This window comes from Diabrotica virgifera, chromosome 5 (assembly GCF_917563875.1).
Source record: "Diabrotica virgifera virgifera chromosome 5, PGI_DIABVI_V3a".
NCBI lineage: Eukaryota > Metazoa > Arthropoda > Insecta > Coleoptera > Chrysomelidae > Diabrotica > Diabrotica virgifera.
The window spans coordinates 199,049,022-199,063,763 of NC_065447.1; the positions used below are offsets into that span (position 1 = coordinate 199,049,022).

A 14,742-nucleotide genomic window follows, 5' to 3' on the forward strand; every position below is an offset into this window, starting at 1 on the left:
AAAAGTTTATTTGAAGAAAGTGTATTTTTTTATTCTTCTTAATGGCGGTAAAGGCTCGTTTTTTTAATATTGTATTTAATTACAGAGTAATTTCCACATATTAATATATTCTTCAAATTGGGCTCTGTACCGCCATTCTTTATTATATTACGAATACCTGTGCCAAATATCTCGAACAAATATTCAAAATTACAGCCGCAATCTTGGAATGCGTTTTTGCTACCTGTAGATCGCTACTGTATCACCTTAAAATCAACAATGGTTTCAGCCGGACGGTACAACTTGTCACACTACCAGGGAGTCTCTTCGAATACTGTGCGATCATTTTGGGAGTTGCCACTCACCAGAATTAGCGCCACCAGATGCGTACATATGGGGAATGCTGAAGGAGTCAGAAAGATCCACCGTTTTGCCACTTCGGAATTGAGGAATAGAATTAAATATTTTTTCGTGTCAGGGGCAGTTGCGGATCTAGAGAGTTGCCTTGGGAGGGAAAATTTGTTCTAGGGGGAACTTCCTATGAAAAACCGTCAAAAACACACAAAAGAAAATAAACTCAGATTACAAAAAAGACATTAATAACTTATAGGTTCCCTTAATTTTCCTAACTAAAGTGTTTATTGAGTTGACTTTTCTTTCTGTGGTTTCGGATTCATGTCAGCTAATATTTTTTTATGTTACAATATTTTTTTAATTTTTGACCTTGTTATGGGGAAATTTCCTCATTGTCCCTCCCCGTAGATACGCCACTGGCCAGAGGGCATGCTTAACATCTGTTTTATCGGGAACGTGCGTCGTTGTAAATAATGTTTGTAAGGCTATATCATGTATTACCAGAGAACGGCAGTTCTCGCCAGTGGCGCACAATACTCCTATATACGACACTATAATACAGGGTGTAACAAACATACAGGTCATAAATTAAATCGCATATTGTGGGACCAAAAATAAATCGATTGGACCTAACTTACCTTAATACAAATGTGCACATAAAAAAAGTTATAGCCCTTTGAATTTATAAAATGAAAATCGATTTTTTCCAATATATCGAAAACCTTTGGAGATTTTTTATTGAAAATGAACGTGTGGCATTCTTATGGCCAAAACATCTTAGAGAAAAATTATAGTGAAATTTGTGCACCCCAAAAAAATTGTATGGGGGTTTTGTTCCCTTAAACCCCCCAAACTTTTGTGTACGTTCCAATTAAATTATTATTGTGATACCATTAGTTAAACTCACTATTTTTAAAACTTTAAAACTAGCACATTAAGCTACTAGTTTTATCTGAACTAGTTAAACAATTTATAATTTAAAGTAAATTTAAAGATTAAGAGTATTTTACTTTTTCTCTTTTGATGTCTTACACTGTGTTAAAAAATGCAAGTCATGAACTATATAACTTCTTTCAACCAAAGGTAATATTTTCCAGGAACATCCCAATGTGCCAATGAAATAATGATTGTAACGGTACACCAGCTTTGTAATTTTCCGATATCTGCTACCACTACCTCGTTAGTTCCTTTGTTGCTACTAATTATCCTGAGTTTTATGTTTTTATTTCTGAGCGGTAGCGGAAAATGAAAATAACCAGTAATTATGTCGGTGGTCGGCGGTATATTACAGATGCTTTCTAATGATACCTTAATGAAAAAAATAGAGAAATGTTGTAAACAACGACAACGAGTAAAATAATCAAGGGGTATGTTTGATAAAACTTGAACAGAATGGCCTACTTCAATTTATTTTTACATAATATTATACATCATATAATTGGTACATAGGAGATAATCTTATCTCACTCCCATCAGGCTATCTGTGGTACTACAAAGGAGAAGAGGAATCGACAGTCGGAGGTGTCGGCTTCTTTATTCACAAAAGAATTGCGAACAGAATTGAGTCAATAAACCAAATATCAACAAGGGTGGTCTACTTAAACATCAAAATGAGCACCAGATATATCCTAAAGTTCATTCAAGTATACGCACCTACTACATGCCATTCAGACGAAGAAGTCCAAATATTCTACGACCAAATATCCTGTGCAATCAAGGAAAACCCTGGCCACTTCTTAATAATAGGCGGTGATTTCAACGCCAAAATAGGTACCAAGGAAGATCCCTCTGAAATAATATTGGGAAATTTTGGAAGCCAAGGCAGAAATGATAGAGACAAACAACTATTAACTTTTCTTTTGGAAAACAATCTCTATCAAATGAACAGCTTCTTTAAAAAGAAAAAACACATAAGATGGACTTGGGAAATTCCTGATGGAAAAACAAGGAACGAAATCGACTATTTCTTAACAAACAAAAAATAATTATTTAAAGACGTAAATGTGTTAAACCAGTTCAGTACAAGCAGTGATCACAGGTTAGTAAGAGCTAAAATAACGATTTCGATCGAAAAGGAAAGACTCAAAATGATAAATAAGGAACACCCAAAGAAATGGGCAAAACCAACTAATATTCAGGAGTTCGAAAAATTTTTTCAGTACAAGCAGTGATCACAGGTTAGTAAGAGCTAAAATAACGATTTCGATCGAAAAGGAAAAACTCAAAATGATAAATAAGAAACACCCAAAGAAATGGGCAAAACCAACTAATATTCAGGAGTTTGAAAAATATATTATTGATACATTGAAAGATACAACAACAACAACAGACATTAATATATTGAATAAACAAATAATCACCACAATACAACAGGCTCAAACTAAATATTGTCCAACAACCCAAAAAGATGAAAAACTAATTCAACCTACTAAAACCCTTATAGAACTAAGACGACAGATGAAAGGAGATACCAGTTCCAGCACAGAAGCGCTAAATCAAATAAATAAGACGATCATAAAGGCAATAAGAAAAGACATAAGAAACTACAATGTAGAAAAAAAAAACAAAACAAGCAATAGAGCAAAATAAGAACATGAAAGTTTTGAAGAAAAGCGTACAAAAAAGAAAAATAGAATTCAACAAACTAAGAAACAGAACTGGAAAAGAAACTACAAACAGAGATGAAATATTAACAATAGTCGAAGAGTTCTACACAGTACTTCCCGAGGTAGGGGCTAGATAAATTCATACAAAGATCAGTTTTCTCCCAAAAGAAAAGCTCGATCAGAAATATAGCTGAGTATCCAAAGAAAAACAATATCAACAAAATCTCTGATCACAGCGTGGCATTATAAAAAAATAAAGAGTTTTATAAAGAAACGGAAAGAATTCAATCAATAAAATATTATAACTATGTACAAAAAAAAGTAATATATTATATACCAAAGAAAAAGAAATAAAATTAGAAAAGTTTTTAAGCCTTATTTCAAGGAAGAAGTAGGTACTTGCCATGCAAAAGAAAACAACAAAAAACTGAAGCTTAAACTAGATAATCAAACTTACCCATATGTCTAACGGCCTAAACACAAACACAATAATTATTCATCAGTCCTTCATACTGACACAGCACACATCAGATGGTAAGGTCTCTTGACCTTACCATGACCAAATTTTCGTTATATGTAATGTAGTTGTTCGTGAAAGTCCTTTGTGCTTGTAATATATAGGTTTTTCAACTTTTCCGACTAAGAACAGCAAGAATTGACCACCTTTTTTCAACAGACAGACAAGGTTTTTTCTATATTTTTTCCATCATTAAAAAACTGCACAAGTAATAGAAGTATTTTTTTGTATATCGTACATGGGATCCATCTCTCTTCATAGTGGTATTTTGAACCTTTTGACCATAGCTCCGAAGATGGCTTTATAAGCCGAAAGCGCTCAGCTAGGAATTTACACGCTTCAAAAGTACACTTTCCCTGTTCACCTGTTATGTGTATTGTACAATATTTATTGTTTATGGTTTCCTATAATAATACACTATGTATAGCTCAGCAAAAGACCGTTTTGGAGTGTAATATTCAGGGTCAACTCCGAAATGCATGAAAATTTGGATTTAAGATTTACTTACCCTCCACTTCAAAGTTGAACTTGTGCCATTAGTTGCTTTTACTTGGGGGGTAACACTCCCCCTTCTCCGGAAGTCGGAAATTGATAAACTGACTAATTCTAAGTAACTTTTATTCTATAAAGTTTTTTAGGTAAGTCAATACTTTTGGAGTTAAGTGCGACTTAAAATGTTTAATTTTCGACAAAAATCAGGTTTTTATGCGTTTTTTCGCAAATAACTCAAAAATTAAATATTTTAACGAAAAAAATATTCTTAGCAAAAACGTAGATAGCAAAAAAAAACGAAAAAAAATTGTGTATCAATCTATAAATCCAGTAAAAACCAAGTTGTAGACTCATGAACAGTACGTTCTTATTCGTCAAATTCCAAATCGAACATTTTAACGTAAAATAACCAAAAAAATTAAGCAATTTTCGGAAACAAAATATTAAAATTTTTTAAATTGTTTAAAAAAACCTTCTGTTTTATTTTTTATAAAAGTTTCCAGCAACAAAACTAAACGAGCTACTCTCAAAATAAAGGTAGTCCCTTTAATTTGGTATAAAAATATCGTTGAAAATCTTCCCCTATTTAGCACACTAGAGAAAATTAATCATTACCGCTTTACCTTTTATTTTGTATGCATGTGTGTTATTTATACGATCAGTAAATTTAATTTGACCGCTTCAAAGTGCTTCTTTTTGAAAAAATTCGGTTTTATAGTAAAAAAGAATTCTAAAAATTTTGGAAAAATACCGTTTATTCAAAATACCTTAAAAATTATTAGTGATACGAAAAATCTCAAATGTAAGACAAAATTGGCTAAGATATAGCTGTTTAAAATTTGCATACACTCGTGATTGGTGACTCGTTCAAGCCCTTTAAACTATAACCCTTTCAAAAATAAGCACTTTAAACGGAAAAAACTTACAGGTTATATAAAAAATACGCAACTAAAGTAATTTTTTTTTAAGTGGTAACGATTAATTTCATTGGACTGCTAAATAGCGGGAGATTTTCACGATTTTTTTACCAAAAAAAAGGACCAAAAATATTTGCAGCGTAACTCGCTTAGTTTTGGTGCTAGAAACTGTTATAAAAATAAAAATAAAGCTTTTTGTAAACACTTTAAAAAAATTTTTTGGATATTTCTCAGGTTTTCCCGAGACTTCATTAATTTTTTGGTTATATTACGTTGAAATATCTGAATTGTAATTTGAAGAATAAGAACTTTTTTCATGAGCTGCAACTTTGCTTTTGCTGGGCATATAGACTTCTCGAATATACATCTCTTTTCGGTTTTTTCTATGCTACATTTTTGCTAAGAAATTTGTTTCGATTAAATACTTCGTTTTTGAGTTATTTGCAGAATACTGTCTGAAATCGTGTTATTTTTTTGGTGAAAAATAAACATTTTCAATCGCAAATAACTCGAAAAGTATTGACTTACTTAAAATATCTATTGAGCGACAGTTGCTTAGAATTAGTCAGTTTATCCATTTGCGGACTTATTTTAAACGCGCTTTTTTCACCCACGAAAAGGGGCGACTGTCACCCCCCAAGCAAAAGCAACCAGAGGCACAATTTCAACTTTGAAGTGGAGGGTAAGTACAACCTAAATCCAAATTTTCATGCAATTCGGAGTTGACCCTGAAATTTACCCGATATTGCCGTGTTTCCTGTTCATTTATTGGGCTAATATATTTCCGCCTTTATTCAAAATAAAATTCTTCGTCACTGGTTGATGGGATTTCGTTGGGAAATAGAAAAGTAGAGGAAAGTAGAGGAGTATTGGGAGTATATAAATAAAGAGAGCACTGAAAAAGGGCTGAGAAAAAATTTGGTGTTAAAAATTTACATTATTTTTATTTAACTACATGTTACAAAATTAATAAATAAAATATGAAATTATCTGTGACGTTTAAAAAAATCGGAACATCCACAAAAATAGTAGTCCGCGAGTTTTTATTTTTGTTGATTGGAAATTATTGGTTGTTATAACAATTAATATAATTTCTATATCAATGTGTCTTTATGGCATCGGTATATTGCAGGACTAGCAACTTTAAGTTTCTTTAGAATAAATCATCAGCGTTTGGAGTTCTGGAATGAGTCTTATAGGCCTTAATAAATTACTGCTTTCAGAAAAAAATATATTTGTGAGTACTTTACTGATTTACCATATAATCTAATTGAAAATATTCCTCAATTGACCTGAATTGAAAAATATAAGTAAATAATTATAAAATATATATGTAAATGATTATCTAACGAACCGACGAAAGGGATATTATATAAGATAAAATTATGGGAGTACTGGCCAGAGCGCAGTAAAGCAAAGCAAAAACTACACGAATCGGGTAGTAGAGATTACCAGTAAAGAATGAACTATGTAAATGGAAGAAAGCAAAAGGTAAATGAAAAAAAAAAGCATTCTCAAAAAACTACATTAACATGAAGGCAGGGATGAACCGAGGTAGATGATTTGGCACGAAAAATTTATATAAAAGAAGGAAAGCGAAACACAAATTAATAAAAGTAAAAATTAAGTCACGAAAGAACTGGTAAAAAAGGCTGTTTAATAAGAGGGGGCAGCCACCAAATGATTGTATTTTGAACTGATTCAAAAACAAAGTATATGGAAGGGACAAGTAAGTAATTTTTTCCAGGGCGATATAATATAACAATGGCAATATAATAGAACACAATTTAAGTTCAAAGAAGTTGAAAAGAACTTGAGTACTTAGCAACTGTCGTTATAAAAATAGTACCAGTAAAGAAGGAATACAGAGAAAAATTATATCGGGCAACTACGTCACATATGTTTTCAATATATAAATAAATCAACAAAAACTATTTCGATAAGTAAATCTAAGGACCTAATAAATCGATATAAAATTTACCATGAAGTATGTTGGGTCTGCTTCTGAAATATGGGTCGCAACAAAAAATACCCAAATTGGTTATTGGTGTAGGTGCAAAAAATACTGCGCAAAATCTTTGGTGAACAAAATTTAAATGGGCAATAAATAAGAAAAAAAAATATAGAGCTTACTGAGCTCTATCAAGATCGTAATGTAGGTTTCTGAACAGAGTTTCTTACTAAGAGTGGTTATTGGTTTAGGTGCGCAAAATGCTTAGAAGAAAAACTTATATGGACAATGGATAAGAAGAACCAACACAAAAGAACTAACTGAGCTCTACCAACAATCTTACATGATAGCAGTAATTAAGGCACACAGTCCTAGATGGTTGGCCATTTTCAGAGGATGGTTCAATCTAGAAAGACGGAGATCAAAATGGTGCAAAGAAATTAAAGAAGATTTTAGGACTTTACTGAGCTAAAATATTATTTTTAATATTATAAGGCAATATGATAACTACTTAAATTATATGCAAATTAATAAATTGATCAATGTTGGGATTAGTTTAAAATGTCATATCTAAATATTTACAGCAAGCCATATTTTTTTAAAATAGGTTTTATCCTTTTAGTCAAATCAGTATATAAGAATTTTAATTTGCAAATTTCATTGAAATTTAAATTTGAAATATCATCAAAAAAGTTTTCACAATTTTCTTGTACAATATTTTGTTCCTGGATACTTTTTATTTTCTCGATGTCATATAACGCATGTTTGCAAAATCGCTGAAAATCAGATTTAGTTGTTACGAAATTTTCGAATCTCTTATCTTCTTCTTTCATTTTCTGTGAATCTTCAATACACATTGTAACTTTCCTGTTACTAAGTCGAAACTCTTTCATAAGTACTACAAGTTTTTTCTCTATACCTGACGAAGACTCACTTGCAGTAACAGTAAGAATTCCGTCTCTATCCAAATGGAAACTGACAGTAACCCTAACTCCACCTGCTTTTTTAGGAGGTAGGTCGGTTATAATTAATTCTCCTAGTTTATTATTATATAAAGTGTTTAATCTTTCTCCTTCAAAAATTGGAATTAACATTAGGTTTGGTTATTATTGACTGTTATTAATGTGTTAGTTTTAGTAATAGGTAGTCTACTATTACGCGGAATATAAAACGTCATGAGAGATCTTAATCTTTCTAATCCAAGAGATAAAGGTGTAACTTCACTTATTCTAGACGATTCGACTCCTCCTTGATCGTATTTGTATCGAAAAGCTTGAAGAGAAGCTCCTGCAGCTACTGCTTCATCTGGATTAAGATCTGTTGTAAAATCCACATTATTAAAAAATTGCTTTATTCTTTCCTTAATTTTTGGTATTCTAGTTGTACCCCCAACCAACAAGACTCGATTTATTTCAGTCATTTTAAAACAGGCTTGGTCTAAGGCAGTAATTACAACATTCATTGCTCTATCCAGAAGATTTTTGTTTATATTTTCAAATTGTTTCTTCGTTAACGTAATTTTGTAATCCTCACAGTTGTCGTAACCATCAACAAACATAGTAGCAACTACATCACTAGAAAGTTTCTTCTTTAATTTAATACAAGCTTTCATTAACTTGTTAATGGACCGTTCTTTTTTAATACGTTTTTTATGAAAATGTTGAAACAGTTGATTATCAAAATCTCTTCCTCCTAGTGATGTATCTCCGTAAACAGATTGTACTTCAAATGCTTTATTGTTAACACTTACTAACGAAACATCCAATGTGCCACCTCCCCAATCAAAAACCATTATATTTCCTTGTACGTACCGGGTGTCCCAATAAGAATGGCTCTCGGCCATATCTCAGGAACCGTTTATAGTAGAGCTTTGAAATAAAAAATTTTATAACAAAAGTTACCTCAGGAAAAGCCTGGAAATTATTTTCATAATTGTGGGTCCACCGCTAGAGGGCGTAATTGAATATCAAAAATAAAAAAATCTAAATTTTACAAAATTTTCCTAATGAAGGGGCACTGGAAATCCGATTATTGTATTCTTCATCAAATTCTGCGCATATTTGATTTAACAAGTTTAACTCTACCTTTGCAAATAAGAGGTGGGGGTGAGTGGGAACCTTGTTATGAAAAAATGGCTGTAAGTCCGGTTCTGCTAAATCAAATTTTGAAAACTGGGTCTTGTTGAAGACAGATCTTTTTCTTCAATGTAAGCGTGATAATTTTGAACCATCCTAATAAGTAATAAGCCAGCTGGGAGGCGTTATTTAAATTTTTTCAGAAGTCTAGTTTTCTTTGGAAAATATTAAATACAAGTATGCATTTTTAATCATACTTTATAAAATTAGATTAAATTAACAATAGAATAGCGAAAACCGCATGTCGATACCTTTTTTCTTTCTCAAGATATCTCGAGAAACGTGTAAATTTTATACATAATAATTGTTACTATCACCGGTAAATTAAGTTAATGAAAAGTAGTGTGCTGTGGAAAAAAAACAAAATAACATTTTCCAGATGTCAACATATAAAAATATAATTAATTAAAACAACAATATAAAGAGAAATAATGCTATAAAAATTAAATATAACACAGAACAAAAAGAACTACTTAGTGACGACCTAAATATTCAAATTGTTGCCCATCATACACTACTCTGGAATACATTATCCAGAGAATACTAAACGCCATTCAAAGCATATCGAGAGCAGAAATTGAGACTGCTGTTCAATCTACTCTTGAAAGAGTAAATGTTTGCAACGAAAATGATGGGCAAAAATTTGAACGTTTATGTCATCACTAAATAGTTATTTTTATTTCTTTGTAATAGGGCTTTTCAACGCTTCTCATTTGTTTCGAGCCTCTGTCATATGCCGTATAATCCGTGTATATTATTAATATACGAGATATGAACGAGGCTCGAAACAAATGAGAAACGTTGAAAAGACCTAATATACGTTGACAGCTGGAAAATGCTTCTTTGTTGTTTCCATAGCACACTACTTTTAATGAATTTCGTTTACCGGTGACAGTAACAGTTATGTTTTTAAATTTACACGTTTTGTAAGATATCTCGAGATAGAAAAAAGGTATTAACATGCGGTTTTCGCTATTCTGTTGCTAATTTTGTTTAATTTTGAAATATGTTATTAAAAATGCATGTTTGTATTTAATATTTTGCAAGGAACACTAGATTTCTGAAAAAATTAAATAACGCCTTCTAGCTGGCATATTACTCAGTAAGTTGGTTCGAAATCATAACTTTTACATTGACGAAAAAGATCTGTCTTCAACAAGACCAAGTTTGCAAAATTTGATTAAGCAGAACCGGACTCACAGCCAGTTTTTCATAACAAGGTTCCACTCACCCCCACCTCTTATTTCCAAAGGTAGACCTAAACTTGTCAAATCAAATATGCGTAGAATTTTATGAAGAATACGACGATCGGATTTCCAGTGCCCCTTTATTAGGAAAATTTTGTAAAATTAGATTTTTTAATTTTTGATATTCAATTACGCCCTCTAGCGGTGGTCCCACAATTATGAAAATAATTTACAGGCTTTTCCTGAGGCAACTTTTCTTATAAAATTTTTTATTTCAAAGCTCTACTATAAAAGGTTCCTGAGATATGGCCGAGAGCCATTCTTATTGGGACACCCGGTATATATTGCCAAAATAATGTACACCTGCTGCTGACGGTTCTGAAATAAATCGTATTAAGCTTAATCCTGCCAAGTCCACAGCTTTTTGTGTAGCTTTTTTTTGGGCGTTGCTAAAGTTTGCAGGTATCGATATTACTACTTTAAAAATTTTTTTGCCTAAAAAAGATTCTGCCATTTCTTTAAGATGCTTTAATATTTCAGCACTAACTTCTTCTGGGGTTTTTGTGACGCTTTTGTTATTAATTTTAATCTTAAAGGCAGTCTTCTCATAAAGTCCCTTTTCCAGTTTGTATTGAACATATTTTCTGGAAATGTATTCTTGAACGAAACAGTCATCACATTTTCGACCAATAATGCGTTTTGAATCTGAAAAAAAGTGTAGGTATTAAGACAATTAGAAAATTCATTTATTGGGAAGTATTTCTTTAAAAAACAGACCTACGCCCACACAAACACGCACATGTATTCGTTATTTGTCGCTCCGAGGGGACCTTAAGCAGTAACGCATACTTCAAACGAAAAATTTTATTTAGGGTGCTAAATATTGAAGATTTTTGCGATTTTTTTTTTTACCCAAAAAAAAAGAGCAAACTTTATTTTAAGCTTAACTCGCTTAGTTTTGATGCTAGAAACATGTATAAATAATCAAAATAAAGCTTTTTTCTTAAACACTTTAAAAAAGGTTTTAATGGGTTTTTCCAGAAAGTGCTTTACCTTTTGGTGATTTCACTTTGCTTTTACTGGGTTTATAGACTTTATTAATACACCTCTTTTTTCGTTTTTGTATGAGCTACATTTTTGCTAAGAATATTTTTTTCGATAAAGTACATACTTACTTTATCAGTCGTTGGCGATAAACCGCCTAAAAACGTGATTTTGTTGTCAAAAAATAATCAGTTTTAATCGAAAATAACTCGAAAAGTATTGACTTAAAAAAATCTATAGAACTTGAGTAAAAGCAACCAACGGCACAAGTTCAACTTTAAAGTGGAGGGTAAGTAAAACCTAAATCCAAATTTTCATGCAATTCGGAGTCGACCCCAAAATATTACACGGTATCGCCGTATTTCCGGTTCATTTACTGGGCTGCAGGTCTAGACTTGGTATTTGAAAGTACGTACCCTCACTGATTTTGAAAGAACATATTTTGCAATTGAAAAAGAACCACATGCTTTCGTTTAAGCATTCAAAAAATGAACACATTATCTGATGGGAAGGCTGATCTATCATAAATCAAAAATCGGTTTCATTTATGTTTAATACAAACCATACAAGTAAAATCAAAAATTAAAAAATTATGCGTTGGCATTTGGAGCTTACTTGTTTTAAATATGATTTTATTTATCTTCCAGGAAAAGCTAATGATGCAAGTGATGCACTGTCAAGAATATGCAATAATATAAATAATCTTCTTCTTTTTCAGCTTGTTTGCATCCACTCTTGGACAAAGGTCTGTATATGAGTTCTCCACCCTTCTCTGTTTTGTGTTATTTGATGTCAGTTTCTTCCTATGTTTGCTTTGATGTCATCTAGCCACCGTTGTTGTGGTCTTCCTCTACTATGACTGTGCTCGCGTGGTCTCTAATGTACAATGCTTCTAGTGGTAGCGGGTGGGTACCCCTCTATAATCCCGATAGAGGGTAGACTTACTTTGGTTAGGTAGCGTCCCTGCCCACGCTAGCTCCTGGTCTTTCCTCCACTCCCTTCTCAGAGGAAACCAGGCCCAAACCCCAGTATTATCCTACCCAAACCCAAAATTCCTTCCTTATACCCCTCTCACACTCGCCAACCCGTCTTGCCAGAGTGGTTAGCTATGGCTAACTCACCCCAAATGAGTGTTAAAACGACAGGATCTGGTCCCCAGGTGGGTGCTCAATCCCACATCTCTAAGGAGGTCAGACTCATAGAATCTGTGGGAGGAAAAAAACTCGTTAAAACACCTAAAGCAACATATTTATATTGCTAGATTTAATGCCAGAACCCTCAAAGCATTTGAACGAATGGATCAACGGCAAGAAGAACTAACTAGGATCAAGTGGGATATAAATTATACAAACAAGTTATATCAATTATTACATTAAAATTTATTGCATTTTGTAAAAATTCGAAATTTACCTTATTCTCTAGATCAGCGGTTCTCTAGATCAGTGGTACATGTACCACTGGTGGTGTATATCAAAGGCAGCATATATACAAAGGCAGCAAAAATCAGCACAACTGTTATACTTAATTACATTATCTAGCTAGATAGGTATTTCAGGTAGGTGGTACCCAAAATATTAAAAAGTATTTTGTGGTAAATATATGACTCAAAAAGATTGAAATCCACTGGTCTAGATGAAATTTGAAAAGTACCTAATTACCACTTATCCAATCTGCAAAAATTAAACCCAGGTTTTATAAGAAAGAAGAATATAAACATATAATTAAATCAAGAGCTCCGTTCGAAATATTGAACATTCACTTTAAAAGTCCAATACCCAGTTCTTCTAGAAATTCCTATATGCATACCATCATTGAAATATTTTCAATTTCCATGGGCCTTCCATGGTCAGATACATTTAGTCAGACAATAGATGAATACCGGTATCAACTCATCATTCTCTCTTTGACTTATCCCTATGCGGGGTCGGCTTCCCTAATTGCATTTCTCCACACAATTCTATCTTGGGTCATATCAATGTTAATCCCCTTTACCAACATGTCCTGCCTTATCGTCTCCCCCCAGGTCTTCTTTGGTCTTCCTCTCCTACTCCTTCCAGGAATCTGCACTTCAGCTATTCTTCGTATTGGGTGATTAACGTCTCGACGTTGAACATGACCAAACCATCTTAACCTATGCTCTCTCATTTTGGCATCATTTGGTGCCACACCTAGACTTCCCCTAATATACTCATTTCTAATTTTATCCTTCTTTGTCACTCCACTCATCCATCTAAGCATTCTCATTTCCGCCACATGCACTCGTTGTTCCTCTTTCTTTCTCACTGCCCAACATTCAGTTCCGTGCATCATAGCCGGTCTTATGGCTGTTTTATAGAATTTAACCTTCAGCTTCATTGGAATTTTTCTGTCACACAACACACCACTCGCTTCTTTCCACTTCATCCATCCAGCCCTAATTCTACTGCATGCATCTCCATCTATTTCTCCATTACTCTGTAATACCGATCCTAGGTACTTAAAACTATTGCTTTTCACAATCATGTCACCATCCAAAGATACCATTTTATTTGTAGTAACTCCATCTTTAAATGAACACATCCAAATACTCTGTTTTTGTCTTACTAAGTTTTAAACCTTTTTCCTCCAGAGCTTGTCTCCACTGTTCCAGTTTTTGTTCTAAGTCTCTTTCACTATTTCCTATTAACACTACATCATCAGCATACATTAGGCACCATGGAATACTACCCTGTAGTTTCGCTGTTCTGTTCCAAAATTAATGAGAATAAATAAGGACTAAGCACCGAGCCTTGGTGCAATCCTACTTTCACCTGAAATTTATCAGTCTCTCCCACACCTGTTCTAACACTAGTCGTTACTCCCTCATTCATATCTCTCACAATCTTTACATATTCGCCAGGGACTCCTTTCTTATTGAGTGCCCACCACAGAATCTCTCGAGGAGCTCTATCATATGCTTTCTCAAGATCATTGAATACCATATGAGCGTTGGTCTCTTTATTCCTGTATTTTCCATCAGTTGCCTTACAATGAAAATTGCATCTGTTGTTGATCTGCCCTGCATAAAGCAAAATTGAATACCGAATATTTCGGTTTCTTCACGTATCCGTCTATCAATTACTCTCTCCCATATTTTCATGGTGTGGCTAAGTAGTTTTATAGCCCTGTAGTTTGTGCATTGTTGTATGTCTCCCTTATTTTTGTAGACAGGTACCAATATACTGCTTATCCATTCGTCTGGCATTTGTCCAACTTCCATAACTCTATTAAATATACCTGCTAGCTAACGTGTTCCTGTCTCTCCCAATGCTCTCCATACTTTCCCAGGAATATCATCTGGTCCGACTGCTTTTCCTTTCTTTATTTTTTGAAGCGCTTGAGCCACTTCCTCGTTTGTCATTCTGGTAACCATTGCTGTTACTGTCTCCGTTAACTCCACAGGCTGTCTGTCAAATTCTTTATTTAATAAACTGTCAAAATACTTTCTCCATTTCTTTTTGACATCCTTTTCGTGAATTAGTATTTTATTATTTTCATCTCGGATACATCTAATATGATTAAAATCTCTTGATTTCTTTGCT

General features: G+C 33.1%; 2 protein-coding genes across 2 annotated transcripts in view; both read right to left on the reverse strand.

Moving 5' to 3' along the window:
- Positions 1-7,909: 7,909 nt before the first annotated feature.
- On the reverse strand, positions 7,910-8,608 carry LOC126885564 (heat shock cognate 71 kDa protein-like). The gene has a single exon (XM_050652151.1). It carries the CDS (start codon positions 8,606-8,608, stop codon positions 7,910-7,912), a length of 699 nt encoding a protein of 232 aa, XP_050508108.1.
- A 1,794-nt stretch (positions 8,609-10,402) lies between these two features.
- Positions 10,403-14,742, reverse strand: part of LOC114324778 (uncharacterized) — a 32,644-nt gene continuing 28,304 nt past the window's right edge. Inside the window, exon 3 of the mRNA XM_028272621.2 lies at positions 10,403-10,843. Within this exon, the coding sequence (XP_028128422.2) occupies positions 10,461-10,843 (383 nt within the window). The 3' untranslated portion in view covers positions 10,403-10,460. The remainder of the gene's footprint in view (positions 10,844-14,742) is intronic.

Excerpts from the sequence above, each read along its gene's own strand:
- LOC126885564 (XM_050652151.1), bottom strand. The coding sequence starts at position 8,608 with ATGGTTTTTGATTGGGGAGGTGGCACATTGGATGTTTCGTTAGTAAGT.